Here is a 15971-nt window from a genome sequence, read left to right as displayed (position 1 = left end):
GAGTTCGAGTCTCGGTCGGGCACACAGTTTTAATCTGCCAGGAAGTTTCATATCAGCGCACACTCCGCTGCAGAGTGAAAATCTCATTCTGGAAACATCCCCCAGGCTGTGGCTAAGCCATGTCTCCGCAATATCCTTTCTTTCAGGAGTGCTAGTTCTGCATGTTTCGCAGGAGAGCTTCTGTAAAGTTTGGAAGGTAGGAGACGAGGTACTGGCAGAAGTAAAGCTGTGAGTACCGGACGTGGGTCGTGCTTCGGTAGCTCAGTTGGTAGAGCACTTGCCCGCGAAAGGCAAAGGTCCCGAGTTCGAGTCTCGGTCGGGCACACAGTTTTAATCTGCCAGGAAGTTTCATATCAGCGCACACTCCGCTGCAGAGTGAAAATCTCATTCTGGAAACTCGGGATTTTGACTATGTAACGCTCCAGTTGGACAGAATTTGGCACGCTATCTCTCAGGACGACACCCAGCATCTCTATTAATCAATGCCAAGCCGAATAACTACTTTTACAAGGGCCATAAGTGGACCAACGAGTCATTGACTTGGTCAATTTGAAAGTTCTTTATCTTGAATGGATCATCCAAATTTTCTGAAACTGTAATCATTTTTTTTCTCTGTCCATGTACCAGGTGATCAAAAAGTCAGTATAAATTTGAAAACTTAATAAAGCACGGAAAAATGTAGGCAGGGAGGTAAAAATTGACACACATGCTTGGAATGACATGGGGTTTTATCAGAACCAAAAAAAAAAGTATTGCTAGACGCGTGAAAGATCTCTTGCGCGCGTCGTTTGGTGACGATCGTGTGCTCAGCCGCCACTTTCGTCATGATTGGCCTCCCAGGTCCCCAGACCTCAGTCCGTGCGATTATTGGCTTTGGGGTTACCTGAAGTAGCAAGTGTATCGTGATCGACCGATATCTCTATGGATGCTGAAAGACAACATCCGACGCCAATACCTCACCATAACTCCGGACATGCTTTACAGTGCTGTTCACATTATTCCTCGACTACAGCTATTGTTGAGGAATGATGGTGGACATATTGAGCATTTCCTGTAAAGGTCATCACCTTTGCTTTGTCTTACTTTGTTATGCTAATTATTGCTATTCTGATCAGATGAAGCGCCATCTGTCGGACATTTTTTTAACTTTTGTATTTTTTGGTTCTAATAAAACCCCATGTCATTCTCAGCATGTGTGTCAATTTGTACCTCTCTATCTACATCATTCCGTGATTTATTCAGTTGTCAAATCTATACTGACTTTTTGATCACCCGGTACATCACATCTACCCATGTCCGTCCCATTCTTATAATTTCTTTGTGGTGCGTCGTTTTTTTTTTCAGCCTAAAGTGTACTTCAAGTGCGTGAATAGCTAACAGTCGCTGGGTGCATTTCACGACTGCAGGTGATTGGTCGAAAAGTTCTTAAAGGAAAGCCAGAATCTTGACATGCTTTGCTGGTTGTGTCGGTCATTATCCATTTTTAGTACCCATTTTCCATATAATTGGTGATATCCGAGTTTACAACGACAATCGGCCAAATAGTGGTGAGCCCAACAAGGTGAAATTTATCAGCCAGAGCACTCACCGTCACTTGATCAGATCGCAGCTTTTGGTGCAGTTGTTGCACTATTTTATGTTTGTGAAATGACCTTGTTGCTCCGTCCTTAATCGTGTATACTTGCACGATCACTTTTAACAGTCTTGGCGCCATTGTTTGACCTTTATTTCATTCATTGCTCTCGGCACCTAAAGTAGGCTCAACCCACGACGAATCTGAGCGGCGTAGACTCGTTTGCGCACAAAAATCGAATTCTGGAATGTGCTTCTCAAGTTGTAGGACAAACAATTTTCGAAGGCATTGTCTTTTGCTTTCGTCCACTGTCAAATGACTACCGAATTAAAACAACGACTTGAGTGACTTCGTGAAAATCAATAGATGGCGCCGCGTCAGTGCAACTTTGTTCTCAGCTGCTGACATTTACATGCAAACCTAAAGTACTTACTTTCCAAATATTTACCGAGCGAGGTGGCGCAGTGGTAGCACACTGGACTCGCGTTCGGGAGGACGACGGTTCAATCCCGCGTCCGGCCATCCTGATTTAGGTTTTCCGTGATTTCCCTAAATCACTCCAGGCAAATACTGGGATGATTCCTTTGAAAGGGCACGGCCGACTTCCTTCCCCATCCTTTCCTAATCCGATGAGACCGATGACCTCGCTGTTTGGTCTCTTCCCCCAAACAACCAAACCAAACCAAACCCAAATATTCTGTAGTAGTCGTTTAATGCTTAGTAAATGTGATTGTAATCCAGTCTACACTCAACATTTAAGTATTGGAGGCACCGTCGCGTCAGCGGTCTGTATTTGTATCCATATTCATCATCATGTTCATGACTTCATGACGGAACCTGCTGTGCGCAAAACAGCCTTTTACACAACAGACACCACGAATTCGAAAAACTAAATGCGAATGGCGTTTATCCCTCAACATAACGAATACAGATGAGGAAAGCAGTTACATTCTGTGTACCTCGACGATCGAAGAGCTTTCTATTCGGAGTCGAAACGTCATTCAGTGAAAAAAAACTAGATTTGCTACAGGCTCGTGATTTTCTGATACACAGAGCGTATCATGTTGCCCAGTGCTAAGATCGTCATCTTCAAATGCGCTTCAGACAGCGAACATGACACAAAGAAGTGGTAGCTACTAGCCTGCCCGAGATGTGAACTGTTTCACCCAAAGCGAAAATGACAGCTAATGTTTTGCTTCACATGTGAATTTCTTCTACATATTTTCTGCCATCTACTGTTGCGCGAAATAGTATACTTGTTTCAAATTCATCCACGAGCGGCGGGAAGAAGAGGTCGGCAACGTTCGGCAGCTCAGCTCTCATAAATCCGGTTTTGCGTTTGCACATACATGTACCGACCGCAAGACACCTTACGGATGTAGCACTGTCACGTGCGCCGTTTCCTGTTCCAGGCTCGAACGAGTGCAGGAATAGGAATTATTATAAGTAAAAATCGTATAAGTTCTAATCTCTCTAATTTTACGTTCGTGGTCTTTTCGGGAGATATCCGTTGGATGCAGCAATTGTTGGTTGACTCTTCTAGAAACGATGCTCTCGTAATTTAACACTAAATCATACCGTCAGTCACAACGACTCTCTTGCAGCATTTGCCACTGAAGTTGGGCCGCCCGGAGTGGCCGAGCGGTTCTAGGCGCTACAGTCTGGAACCGCGCGACCGGTACTTGCATGGGACTTGTGGTAGCAACCGAAGACAAGCTGGTAGCTGCGAACCATCTTCATCCCTTCATGCTTGATGTCTTCCCCGACGCCGAAGTCATCTTTCAGCTGTATGTTATGTTATGTTAATCGGGGACCTAGAAACGACGGAGTGGCTCCGTCCCCGCCGCCGCTGCAGTGATTCGCAACCCCACGATGACTACCGCAGTCCACTTCACACCTCCGCCACACCGAACCCAGGGTTATTGCGCGGTTCGGTCCCCGGTGGACCCCCCAGGGAACGTCTCACACCAGAGGAGTGTAGTCCCTATGTTTGCGTGGTAGAGTAGTGGTGGTGTACGCGTACGTGGAGAACTTGTTTGCGCAGTAATCGCCGACATAGTGTAGCTGAGGCCAGCCCGCATTTGCCGAGGTAGATGGAAAACCGCCTAAAAACCATCCACAGACTGGCCGGCTCACCGGACCTCGACACAAATCCGCCGGGCGGGTTCGTGCCGGGAACCGGCGCTCCTTCCCGCCCGGAAAGCCGTACGTTAGACCACACGACCAACCGTGCGGGCTTTCAGCTGTATAATTGTCCGTATGTCGGAGCCAGAAACGCACTACTGTAGTTTGAGGACCATTGTAGTGATTTCATTTTGATGTCTCTGCAACCAAATTCGCCTGATGTCTATCCTATGAAACTCATCTAGGTCTCTATCGGGCGCTGTCACCGCGTAAGCAAATCAGTGGCCTTTTATTTACTCGAATTACATGACCCGTGAGTAGATATCTAGTGCCACATACACCATGTGATCGAAAGTATGCTGGCACCCAAAAAAACATACGTTTTTCGTATTAGGTGCATTGTGCTTGGTTAAAATGGCTCTGAGCACTATGGGACTTAACATCTGTGGTCATCAGTCCCCTAGAACTTAGAACTACTTAAACCTAACTAACCTAAGGACATCACACACATCCATGCCCGAGGCAGGATTCGAACCTGCGACCGTAGCAGTCCCACGGTTCCGGACTGAGCGCCTGAACCGCTAGACCACCGCGGCCGGCTGCATTGTGCTGTCACCTACTGTCACGTACTCCGTATCAGCGACCCCAGTAGTCATTAGACATCGTGGGAGAGCAGAATCGGACGCTCGACGGAACTCACGGACTTCGAATGTGGTCAGGTAATTGGGTGTCACTTATGTCATACGTCGGTATGTTAGATTTCTACACTCCTAAACATCTCTAGGTACACTGTTTCCGAAGTGATAGTGAAGTGGGGACGGGAAGGGACACGTACAGCACTAAAGCGTACAGGCAGACCTCATCTGTTGACTCAGAGACTGCCGACAGTTGAAGAGAGTCGTAATGTATGATAGGCAAACATCTATCCAGACCATCACACAGGAATTCCAGACGGCATCAGGATCCAATGCAAGTAGTATGACAGTTATGCGGGACGTTATAAAACTTGGTTTTCAGGGTCGAGCAGCTGTTCATAAGCCACACATCACGCCGGTAAATGCCAAACGACGCCTCGCTTTTAGTAAGGAGCGTAAACATTGGACGATTGAACTGTGGAAAAACGTTGTGTGGACTGACGAATCACGGTACACAATGTGGCGATCCGATGGCAGAGTATGGGTACGGAGAATGCCCGATGAACGTCATTTGCCAGCGTGTATAGTGCCAACAGTAAAATTAGGAGGCGGTGGTGTTATGGTGTGGTCGTGTTTTTCATGGAGGGGGCTTGCACCCCTTGTTGCTTTATGTGGCGCTATAACAGCACAGGCCTACATTGATTTTTAAGCACCTTCTTGCTTCCCAATGTTGAAGAGCATTTCGGGGATGGCGATTGCATCTTTCAACATTATCGAGCACCTGTTCATAATGCACGGCCTGTGGCGGAGTGGTTACACGTCAATAACATCCCTGTAATGGACTGAATCCTGTAGCACACATGTGGGATGTTTTGGAACGCCGACTTCGTGCCAGGTCTCACCGACCGACATATCTCTTCTCAGTGCAGCACTCCTTGAAGAATGGGCTGCCTTCCAGCACCTGATTGAACATATGCCTGCGAGAGTGGAAACTGTCATCAAGGCTAAGGGTGGGCCAACACCACACTAAATTGCAGCATTATCAATAGGGGCCGCCACGAACTTGTAAGTTATTTTCAGCCAGGTGTCCGTATACTTTTCATCACATAGTGTACCTCCACAAACCTACCAACAAACTGTCGGATCCCTGATACGAGGTGTGGCTAGAAAAAAACCGGACTAGTACTGGTGAAACAATAAAACGAATGCAATAAGGCTGAAAGTCGCGTGGCCTGTCACGTGACTCTCGCTCCGCCTACTGCTCGAGTTTCATCTGCCTCCTGCACTCAGTCTGCCCGTGGCGTCTGTTTTAAGTAGTTGACGTTTTGTCTGTGCGTCGGAAAATGTTGAGTGTACAGAAAGAACAGCGTGTTAACATCAAATTTTGTTTCAAACTAGGAAAATCTGCAAGTGAAACGTTTGTAATGTTACAACAAGTGTACGGCGATGATAGTTTATCGCGAACACAAGTGTTTGAGTGGTTTAAACGATTTAAAGATGGCCGCGAAGACACCAGTGATGACACTCGCACTGGCAGACCATTGTCAGCAAAAACTGATGCAAACATTGAAAAAATCGGTAAACTTGCTCGACAAGATCGCCGTTTAACAATCAGAGCAGTGTCTGAGTTAACAGGAGTTGACAAGGAAAGTGTTAGGCAGATTCTTCATGAAAGTTTCAACATGAACAATGTGTTCAAAAATGGTTCCAAAGTGTCTCACAATTGAACAGAAGGAACGCCGAAGAATGATTTGTTCTGACATCCTGGAAAACATTGAAAGTGATCCCACCTTATTACAAAATGTTATTACTTGCGATGAATCGTGGTTTTCTACTTACGATCCCGAAACTAAACGCCAATCGATGCATTGGAAAACTCCTGGTTCTCCACGACAAAAAAAAGCACGAATGTCAAAATCGAAATTCAAGGCAATGATGATTGTTGTTTTTGACATCAAAGGGATTGTGCACATTGATTGGGTACCAGAGGGACGAACAGTGAATCAGCATTACTACATTAGCGTCCTGGCTACCCTACGTGAGCGAGTACGGAGAAAACGGAACGATTTGTGGAGAAAAAAAAATCATGGATCCATCACCAAGACAATGCCCCAGCTCACAGTGCGTTGTCAGTGAAGACGTTTTGGCAAAACACAACATTCCCATCTTAAATCATCCACCCTACTCACCTGATTTGGCCCCCTGTGACTTTTTTCTTTTCCCTAAAGTCAAGTCAGCTTTGAAAGGAACTAGATTTGAGACTGTTGAAGCAGTAAAAGAAAAAGCGACGGAAGTAATGTATGGACTTCCCGAAAATGATCTGCAGCATTGCTATGAACAGTGGAAAATTCGTATGGAGCGGTGTAGAGACCGAGGAGGAGAGTACATTGAAGGAGATAACATGAAATTGTAAATAATTGTAAATAAATGTTTTCTCCAGCATCAGTCCGGTTTTTTTTCTAGCCGCACCTCGTATGCAGAGTCAATTACGTGTTTCGTTTCAAAGATAGACAAAGAAACTATTAATTAAGTGGTCATAATGTTTTGGCTCATTAGTTATTATGTAGTAAGAGTGACAGTAACGTCATTATCGTATCGTTGAAACTAAAGCTTTCTAAGCTAATTTCTTCGTAAGGGGCTGCACTCCCTGAGATTTCTCCCTATGACTGAACGTTACGTGCCTTTCTTAATATTATTTTTATGTCGTTGTTCCACTTTAAATGTTTCCTTTGCGCATACTACTAAATGTTTAATGGAAGTGACTGCTTCCAGTGATTACACAAGGAAGGCTTTCACGACCGGATGTTTCAGCTGTCGAAATTTCTTCCGGGCTGTGTGGCCGTGGTCCGTGGAACTCTTCTGTCCCTGAAGTTTCGTCCAAAGCTACGTTGGCATTTTCGGAGGTGCTACTGGTAGTGCTGAGTCTTGCCAACTGACGAGTCGGACGTCGAAGAAGGCCTAAATATCGTGGAAAGTGGGCGTGGTCTGGATTTCACGTGATAGCAGAGATGAACCTTGTCAAGGATAAAATATAACTATCGATCATAGTACGTCAAAGATAAAAACTTCTCATCAATTCTGTAGCGCCACTGTAAATATATCGCTTTCACCGCTTCTTCTTTTCTTTTTAAATTAGCACCATGTTTATATATTATATATAGAGAGGCCATCGAAGTACAATACTGGCCATTAAAATTGCTACACCACGAAGATGACGGAAAGGAAGAAGATGCTGTGATATGCAAATGATTAGCTTTGCAGAGCATTCACACAAAGTTGGCGCCGGTGGCGACACCTACAACGTGCTGACATGAGGAAAGTTTCCAACCGATTTCTCATACACAAACAGCAGTTGACCGGTGTTGCCTGGTGAAACGTTGTTGTGATACCTCGTGTAAGAAGGAGAAATGCGTACCATCACGTTTCCGACTTTGATAAAGGTCGGATTGTAACCTATTGCGATTGCGATTTATCGTATCGCGACATTGCTGCTCGCGTTGGTCGAGATCCAATGACTGTTAGCAGAATATGGCATCGGTGGGTTCAGGAGGATAATACGGAACGCCGTGCTGGATCCCAACGGCCTCGTATCACTAGCAGTCGAGATGACAGGCATCTTATCTGCATGGCTGTAACGGATCGTCCAACCAAGTCTCGATCCCTGAGTCAACAGATGGAGACGTTTGCATGACAACAACCATCTGCACGAACAGTTCGAAGACGTTTGCAGCAGCATGGACTATCAGCTCGGAGACCATGGCTGCGGTTACCCTTGACGCTGCATCACAGACAGGAGCGCCTGCAACGGTGTACTCAACGACGAACCTGGGTGCACGAATGGCAAAATGTCATTTTTTCGGATGAATCCAGGTTCTGTTATAGCATCATGATGGTCGCATCCGTGTTTGGCGACATCGCGATGAACGCACATTGGAAGCGTGTATTCGACATCGCCATGCTGGCGTATCACCCGGCGTGATGGTATGGGGTGCCATTGGTTACACGTCTCGGTCATCTCTTGTTCGCATTGACGGCACTTTGAACACTGGACGTTACATTTCAGATGTGTTACGACCCGTGGCTCTACCCTATATTCGATCCCTGCGAAACCCTACATTTCAGCAGGATAATGCACCACCGCCATTTGCAGGTCCTGTACGGGCCTTTCTGGATACAGAAAATGTCCGACTGCTGCCCTGGCCAGCACGTTCTCCAGATCTCTCACCAACTGAAAACGGCTGGTCAATGGTGGCCGAGCAACTGGCTTGTCACAATACGCCAGTCACTACTCTTGATGAACTGTAGTATCGTGTTGAAGCTGCATGGGCAGCTGTACCTGTACACGCCATCCAAGCTCTGTTTGACTCAATGCCCAGGCGTATCAAGGCCGTTACTACGGCCAGAGGTGGTTGTTCTGGGTACTGATTTCTCAGGATCTATGCACCCAAACTGTGTGAAAATGTAATCACATGTCAGTTCTAGTATAATATATTTGTCCAATGAGTACTCGTTTATCATCTGCATTTCTTTTTGGTGTAGCAATTTTAATGGCCAGTAGTGTATATTACATATAGAGAAGCCATCGAAATATATAAACATGGTGATAATTTTCACAGAAAATAAGAAGTTGTGAAACTCAGCGATGTATGGAGAGTGGAGCTACAGAATCGATGAGAAGTTTTTATCTTTGACGTACTATGATCGATAGTTACATTTTATCCTTGAAAAGGTTCATCTCTCCTATCACGTGAAATCCGGACCACGCCCACTTTCCACGGTATTTGGGCCTTCTTCGACGTCCAACTCGTGAGTCGGCAAGACTCAGCACTACCAGGAGCACCTCCATAGATGTCCAACGCAGCTCTGGACGAAACTTCAGAGATAGAAGAGTTCCACGAACCACGGCCATACAACCCGGAAGAATTATTGGCAGCTTCCAGTGATTGTTCGGAAATCGTGCAATCACACAGTACAGCGCTTTTCGTCACTGAATGTCTTAGTGTTGAGCGTGAACTGCCAACTCCTCCACCCGGCGCCGAACCTATGTATTTCGCTACAGTATTCCAGCGACTTCCCTGCATGCAAACAGTGTCATCAGGGGACAGCCTCACCGAGTGCCGCTGTGCACGGCCGCAAAATGTTGTATAGCGCGCAGTAACGTGTAGCTCTATGTACCAGTGTGTGTGTGTGTGTGTGTGTGTGTGTGTGTGTGTGTGTGTGTTGACTTGGTGAGCAGCGTCGCTCTGTCGTGGTTCCGCAGCGCTCCGGACGAGGAGGAGGCGTCGGGGCTGCGACTGGTGACTGCATCGGCGCGCCTGCTGCGCGACCCGCTCCATTGCCTCGTCACGCCCATCGCCGTCTTCTTCGGAGTCACGCAGGGCTTCCTCGGCGCCGACTTCACGCAGGTACTGCCGCAACACCCAAACCCCCTACTAGAGTCTCGTACTAAATAAGCTCCTCCGTAAGAATATTAACCATCCCTGTGGTGTGCGTACTGTAAGTCCTTCGGTACACACACCATCAGATTATTTGACTTGTCGCTCTAACGAAGTAGGCGAGTGTCAGCTATATGTCTCGTGGTCTTATCGTGGCGTGTTTATCTTCTGCCGTTAGACGATAGAAATGCCACTTGCACGCTTAGAGTAGCAGATTGACGGTGACTAACCTTAAACAGAACTTGATTAATTTTCACACACATTTATTAAAATAATAAAAATCATAGACATTACGTAACTTGATTCTGGATGCTGTTTACAATTGACAATCTGAAGTTCCTTTGGTCTTGGAACGTTAATCTTGTTCTCACATATCTCTGATACTTGACAAAGTGTCTATACATTTCTCTTCATGGCTATGTACAGGAATATGATAATCTTATTAGGCACAGACTGAAACTTGACTATAGACTGGTACAGACAAATGCAGACTAATGCAGACTGGTACAGACTAATGCACACTCACTGATTGGAGGTCTGTACGCTCGTTATAATACCTCGCGCGTTCAGGTATCACTGCGCGAGTGTGATCCGCGAGGAGAAAAGGTTCTACGTTAGCAGTAATCTCATTGGCTGCATTACATATTAATACGCGGGTCGGCGGAAGCAGAATTTGGTCCGTCTCTAAGGCAGCGCTATCTCGTAGTGCGGAGACGGACGAGCGCTGCGCCTGCTCTGTTGTGCTTAGCGGGCCGCGCTCTATTGGGAAAGTTGTGTACGCGCTGACTACGCGGAACTATGTACACAACAATCCCTTTAAAGGTTCGCATTGGTCGCTTTCACGCCCTGTGCGTGCCATAGAGCTGGTGCCAGGAGGCCGTATCATCCTCCACTGCCGACCTAAGTCGCGGCAGTAAAGTGATGTCTACCAGTATACACTGATCAAAAGTATCCGGAAACCACTACGTAATGCGGAATTGACGAGTAGGTACCACTTCTCTATTGACCACAATATACTCGCTGCTTCCTTTATTATTGATGGGGCCCACCAATAAAAAAGAAAGCAGCGAGTATTATGTGGTCACCAGAGAAGCAGGAACAGCAGACTGGATCGGTCCCGAGAGCTCAGCAAGCTTCGAATATGGAGAAGTCATTGGATGTAATCTGAGTGACAAATCCATCAGGGACATTTCAACCCTTCTAAAGTTGCTAAACTCATTTCTGATATGCCTAAACTGCAGTGCTGTTTTTCTGGCGGAATGCTCGGGGATGCGTACCCCTAAACTTTTTCGTCGCTGAAGTAATTTTTTTTACGATGTTGAGAACATGGAAGAGTGCCAAAGATTTATTTCACGGACGTAACTTTTTTATTTCATTTTTTCGTGTTCGTTATTGCAATACGAACGATACAGTGCAGTTTTTGGTGGGAAAAGCGATGTCATCGACTTTTTCAAGCATTTCGAAGCTGCGGCAACCGTTCTCGACAGCTGAATCGCTGGCAGCCAGTTCGACAAGCATCTAGTGCCCTCGCCCGCCAATAGTGGGCGATGGTAGTGCTAAACGGATATGCGTACACTCAGACGCCGAGCTACCGATAGATGTCTCTACGGTCCCGCTACCATGATCCTTCGCTATTCATTGCCATCTTTGTTTTGTTGTTCTTTATTCGTTTGCACTTGCTGTTCCATTCTTGTCGGTTGTGCGAAGTTTTACAGTGTGTCCTGTTTTCGTTGCAACTTGTAAGTTACGTTGGAGGTGAGAGATGAGCAGAAAACTAACAAACTATTTTACTTGTTCTCCTGCATCTAAAAGTCGACTGAAGATTCCGATACCATGTTTTTTAGTTCTACATGTTCATGACATCATGGCTGAAAGCAGACGGGTAGTATCCCATGCTTCGGTTATAAATAATTTTCGGTGCATTATATCCAATGTCGGAGTACCCTCAAACTATTTTTTTTAGAAAAAAAGCTCTGCTAAACTGGAAATGCGAAGGAACAACCACAGCTGAACTAAGACCACGTACTGACGGGCTGGGACCGTCGAGCACTTCTGAGGGTGTTTGTAAAAACTAAGCTCCGTCTGATCAGGCCATGAAGTCCCAACGGTACCGACCGGCCGGCGTATCATTCTAAGCTCACAGGCGTCGCTGGACGCCGACATGAAGCGGCATGTGGTCACCACACGACTCTCCCAACAGTTGTCAGTTTTCGTGACCAGAGCCGCTACTTACCAGTCGAGTAGCTCCTCAATTGCCCTCACAAGGGCTGAGTGCACCCTGCTTGCCAACAGCGCTCTGCAGACTGGATGGTCACCCATCCAAGTGCTGGCCCAGCCCGACAGCGCTTAACTTCGGTGATCTGAAGGGAACCGGTGTCACCACTGCGGCAAGGCCTTTGGCACAGAGTTTGTAAAAAATGCTTGACATCAGCTGAGGGACATACACGCTAATCCAAAGTGCTACCAGCAGTCCAGCTAGTACAATTACTGTGCGTAGAAAGTTAAAGGCTGGGTACAGTGCTCGAGCAGCTCCTCGTAAGCCACTCACTTCGGCATTCACTGCTGAGCTACGCTTGAGGTGGTGTAAAGAGCGACGTCACTGGATAGTGCTTGATTGGAAATGAGTGACTGGAGTGATGAATCACGCTATACCCTGTGGCAATGCCATGGGAGGGTTTGGGTTTGCCGGATTTCTGAAGAACGTCACATGTCATCGTGTATAGTGCCAAAAGTGAAGTATTGACTGGGTGATGTTAGGTGTCTGGGTGTTGTTAGTGGTTACGGGTGGTCCCCTTATTACACTTAAGACAACGCTAAATGCAGTAATACATAAATACATTTTACAGCACTATGTACTGCGTACTGTAGAGGAACAGTTTGGAGATAATGACTGTATGGCAATGCACCCTGTCATAAAACAATATTTGTGAGGCGATGGTTTGTGGACAATAGCATTACCGACTGTTTCCCACAGTTCCTACCTGAACCCAATGGAACATCTTTGGGATAAGTTAGAACGTCGATATCTCTACAGACCCTAATGTCCAACATCACTGCATTCTGCTGTTCCTGTTCTTGAAAAACGGACTAGCATTTCCGTGCAGACATTCAGTACACCTCATTGAAACTGTTTTCAGCAGAGTTAAAGCCGTGGTAAAGGTCAAGGGTGAACATATCCCGTATTAATGTCCAATAATACCTGTCCGGATACTTTTGATGAGCCATTGTGATATGGTCCCGTTGCGGAAGATCATTACCGCCCAGAGAGCTGAGCTGTTGCATCCCTTCGTTCTGAAGGGCCGACTGACTCACTTCACTGTCGACTGCCATACTGAGCACTTCGAGTGTTCTCGTTGCTCTCTCTTCAGTACACAGCGTGGCACAACATTCTTTGCGCACCTTAGGTGCAGAGAAAGTTCCTCACAAAAAATCACATGTGATAAAACGCCGTGCCTTCAATTTATGTCGCAGGAGGCAAACGAACTAAATATCACATTTTAAACTGTGTTTGAGACGGTTGCAGGAATCGCTAGCTATTCCAATAACTTATTAAAGAGAATCAAGAAGGAATAAGGCAAACATAGCCGTAAGTACTTCCCAAGGCTTAGAAAGACGATGAAAAAATTTTATGGTTGGACAGTATAGCCGAACAGGTACCCAGGACAGGCTCATAATTTCCATGCAACAAATGTTCTTTATTTTACATTGTCAGCATTGCAATAAGCGACCCTGTCCATTATGCTGAATTTTGTACCTATTTGTTGTTTTATGAGGTTTCCTTCTCGCAATGCATGGTTGATCTTGTGTGGCTTTGGATGATGCTTTTCGTTTATACCACTGTTTCTTTTCTTTTACCTGAGTGAGAAACTTTTGACTTTGAACGTCTCTGTCTGCCGAATTATTCGTCGTATTGTCATAGCCTGTTAATATGATCATACCGAGCGAGGTGGCGCAGTGGCTAGCACACTGGACTCGCATTCGGGAGGACGATGGTTCAATCCCGCGTCCGGCCATCCTGATTTAGGTTTTCTGTGATTTCCCTAAATCGCTCCAGGCAAATGCCGTCATGGTTCCTTTGAAAGGGCACGGCCGACTTCCCTCCCCATCCTTCCCTAAACCGATGATGAATATGATCATTTTCAGATTCGCTAGCTGTAGCTTACAAGTTATACAGGATGTCCCAGAAATACTGCGACAAACTTCGAGAGGTTGTAGAGGGTGTCTTGAGGAACGAATTGACGATAGGAACCTGTGTCTGGAAACGTCATCCAACGAAGCTACAGAGCGTTGAAGTTATCGGCGGCAACGCCTGCCACCAGGGTGCCCCTTTAACAGTAAACATGACTGTATGCTGACAGACTGTAGGCGGAAAGTCTCGCAATATTGTTTGTTATTCAGTGACCGCGACTGATTTCTACGATCGCCAATGGAGAAGATGAAGCTAGCTGCCGCATAGACAGGCCTTGTCTGCTATGCATGCAATGCCTTGGTGGATGACAGTTTTGGTCTCGGGTTTCCATCTGCAGTTTATTTTTCTCCTGTATACCGAAAAACATTGTAGATTTTAGACGGCTCAAGGAGAAAAATAAACTGTGCATAGAGATCTGTGTCTGAAACTTCCATCCATCGAGCCAACAGAGCATTGCATCTGTAGGAGCCAACATCTTTCTTCACAGCAGCTAGCTCCATATTTTCCCATGGCTTGGAGCATTTCTCAGTGTAATAAGCACTGCTTTGACTAGTTGTAAATATGTTTAACAGAAACGTTAATGTATTCATTGATTTTACAAAACATTATTTGAGGCATATGTGGCACACACGGGGGTGTCAGAACTGTCTTCTTGCTATGGGGTAGAGGAGCACGTTGGAGATAAAAGGGCTCCGAAAGTCAGTGTGGCTTCTGCTCACAACACCTTACAGGATACAGAGAATAGCATGATCGCAGGAACACCAACTACAGAGCGTGGAGTTGCGGTACACATGGGCGTACATCTGTCTACATCTACATTCTGTTTCAGGAGGAATAGTAAATATTTTTGGAAGTCCTAGTATAGTCTAAGTCGAGTAAAACATTCCATTTAACATGAGTGCAACTTTTGGTGGTTACAGAGATATAGCTGTTAAAATGTAACCTAAACAAATAGTCACAGAAGCTGTTAAGCACAGGCAAATGATTAAGTTCAGAAGCCATTTTCGTAAATTCCACCTCCGACTTCAATGAGCTTCCGATTTCTCTTGACAAGACTACTTGTCAGTCTTCTGAGGTCGTCTTGCCGTTCTTTTATGAGGGTAGCACAGTTCATAATTCGAATGATCAATTCGTCTCTTGTGTTGTCTTTCCCTTTGTAGACTTCGCCCCTCAAAAGGTAAAACTGTACCATTAAAGGGTTTGGTTCAGCAATCTTGTTGGTCAAGAAATATGATCATTTCTGCCCATGCATCTTCCGGTGAATGTTACATTTAGGAGCTGGGTCACCTGACGACTATAATGTGTAGTGGTCCTGGTATGCTGCCAGTAGGCACCCATATTTGTAGACAACGGAACCGGTTTCTTATAATTCTAAAAACTCGTTCTCAAGGAAGTGGAGGTAAAGGGGCTCCGAAAGTCAGTGTGGTAAACAATAGGCCCAGTCAAGTGATTGTCTATCAGACTAACCCATACATTTACAAAGCAGCGTTCTTGAAAATAAGTCTCCACCAGAGTAACTGGTTTTTTGTCGGACCAACGGGGTAATTTACGAGTGTTATTGATACCGTCATGAGAGAAAATGGCTTCATCAGTAAACAGTTTGAATTGGGTTATTGGGCGATTTTCAAATGCCCAATGACAAAATTCCGATCGCTTGCTTTCATTTTCTTCTCTAAAGTGTTGAATTCGCTGTAAATGATAGATTCCACACATACGTTATGTCCGCCATATTCTTCAGTAAATATAGGTTCTTAATTGAGGATGTCTGATTACGAACCGCCACTGACTTCGGTATGAAATACACTCCTGGAAATGGAAAAAAGAACACATTGACACCGGTGTGTCAGACCCACCATACTTGCTCCGGACACTGCGAGAGGGCTGTACAAGCAATGATCACACGCACGGCACAGCGGACACACCAGGAACCGCGGTGTTGGCCGTCGAATGGCGCTAGCTGCGCAGCATTTGTGCACCGCCGCCGTCAGTGTCAGCCAGTTTGCCGTGGCATACGG

General features: G+C 45.9%; 1 protein-coding gene across 1 annotated transcript in view; it reads left to right on the top strand.

Annotated features, from left to right (window-relative positions):
- LOC124798530 overlaps positions 1–9785 on the top strand; it is a 244191-nt gene extending 234406 nt beyond the window's left edge. Inside the window, exon 4 of the mRNA XM_047262016.1 lies at positions 9593–9785. Coding sequence (XP_047117972.1) covers positions 9593–9785 — 193 coding nt within the window. The remainder of the gene's footprint in view (positions 1–9592) is intronic.
- The last annotated feature ends 6186 nt before the right edge of the window (positions 9786–15971 follow it).

The sequence above is a fragment of the Schistocerca piceifrons genome, chromosome 1 (assembly GCF_021461385.2).
Source record: "Schistocerca piceifrons isolate TAMUIC-IGC-003096 chromosome 1, iqSchPice1.1, whole genome shotgun sequence".
NCBI classification, from domain to species: domain Eukaryota; kingdom Metazoa; phylum Arthropoda; class Insecta; order Orthoptera; family Acrididae; genus Schistocerca; species Schistocerca piceifrons.
This window is presented reverse-complemented; position numbering and strand designations above follow the sequence as displayed.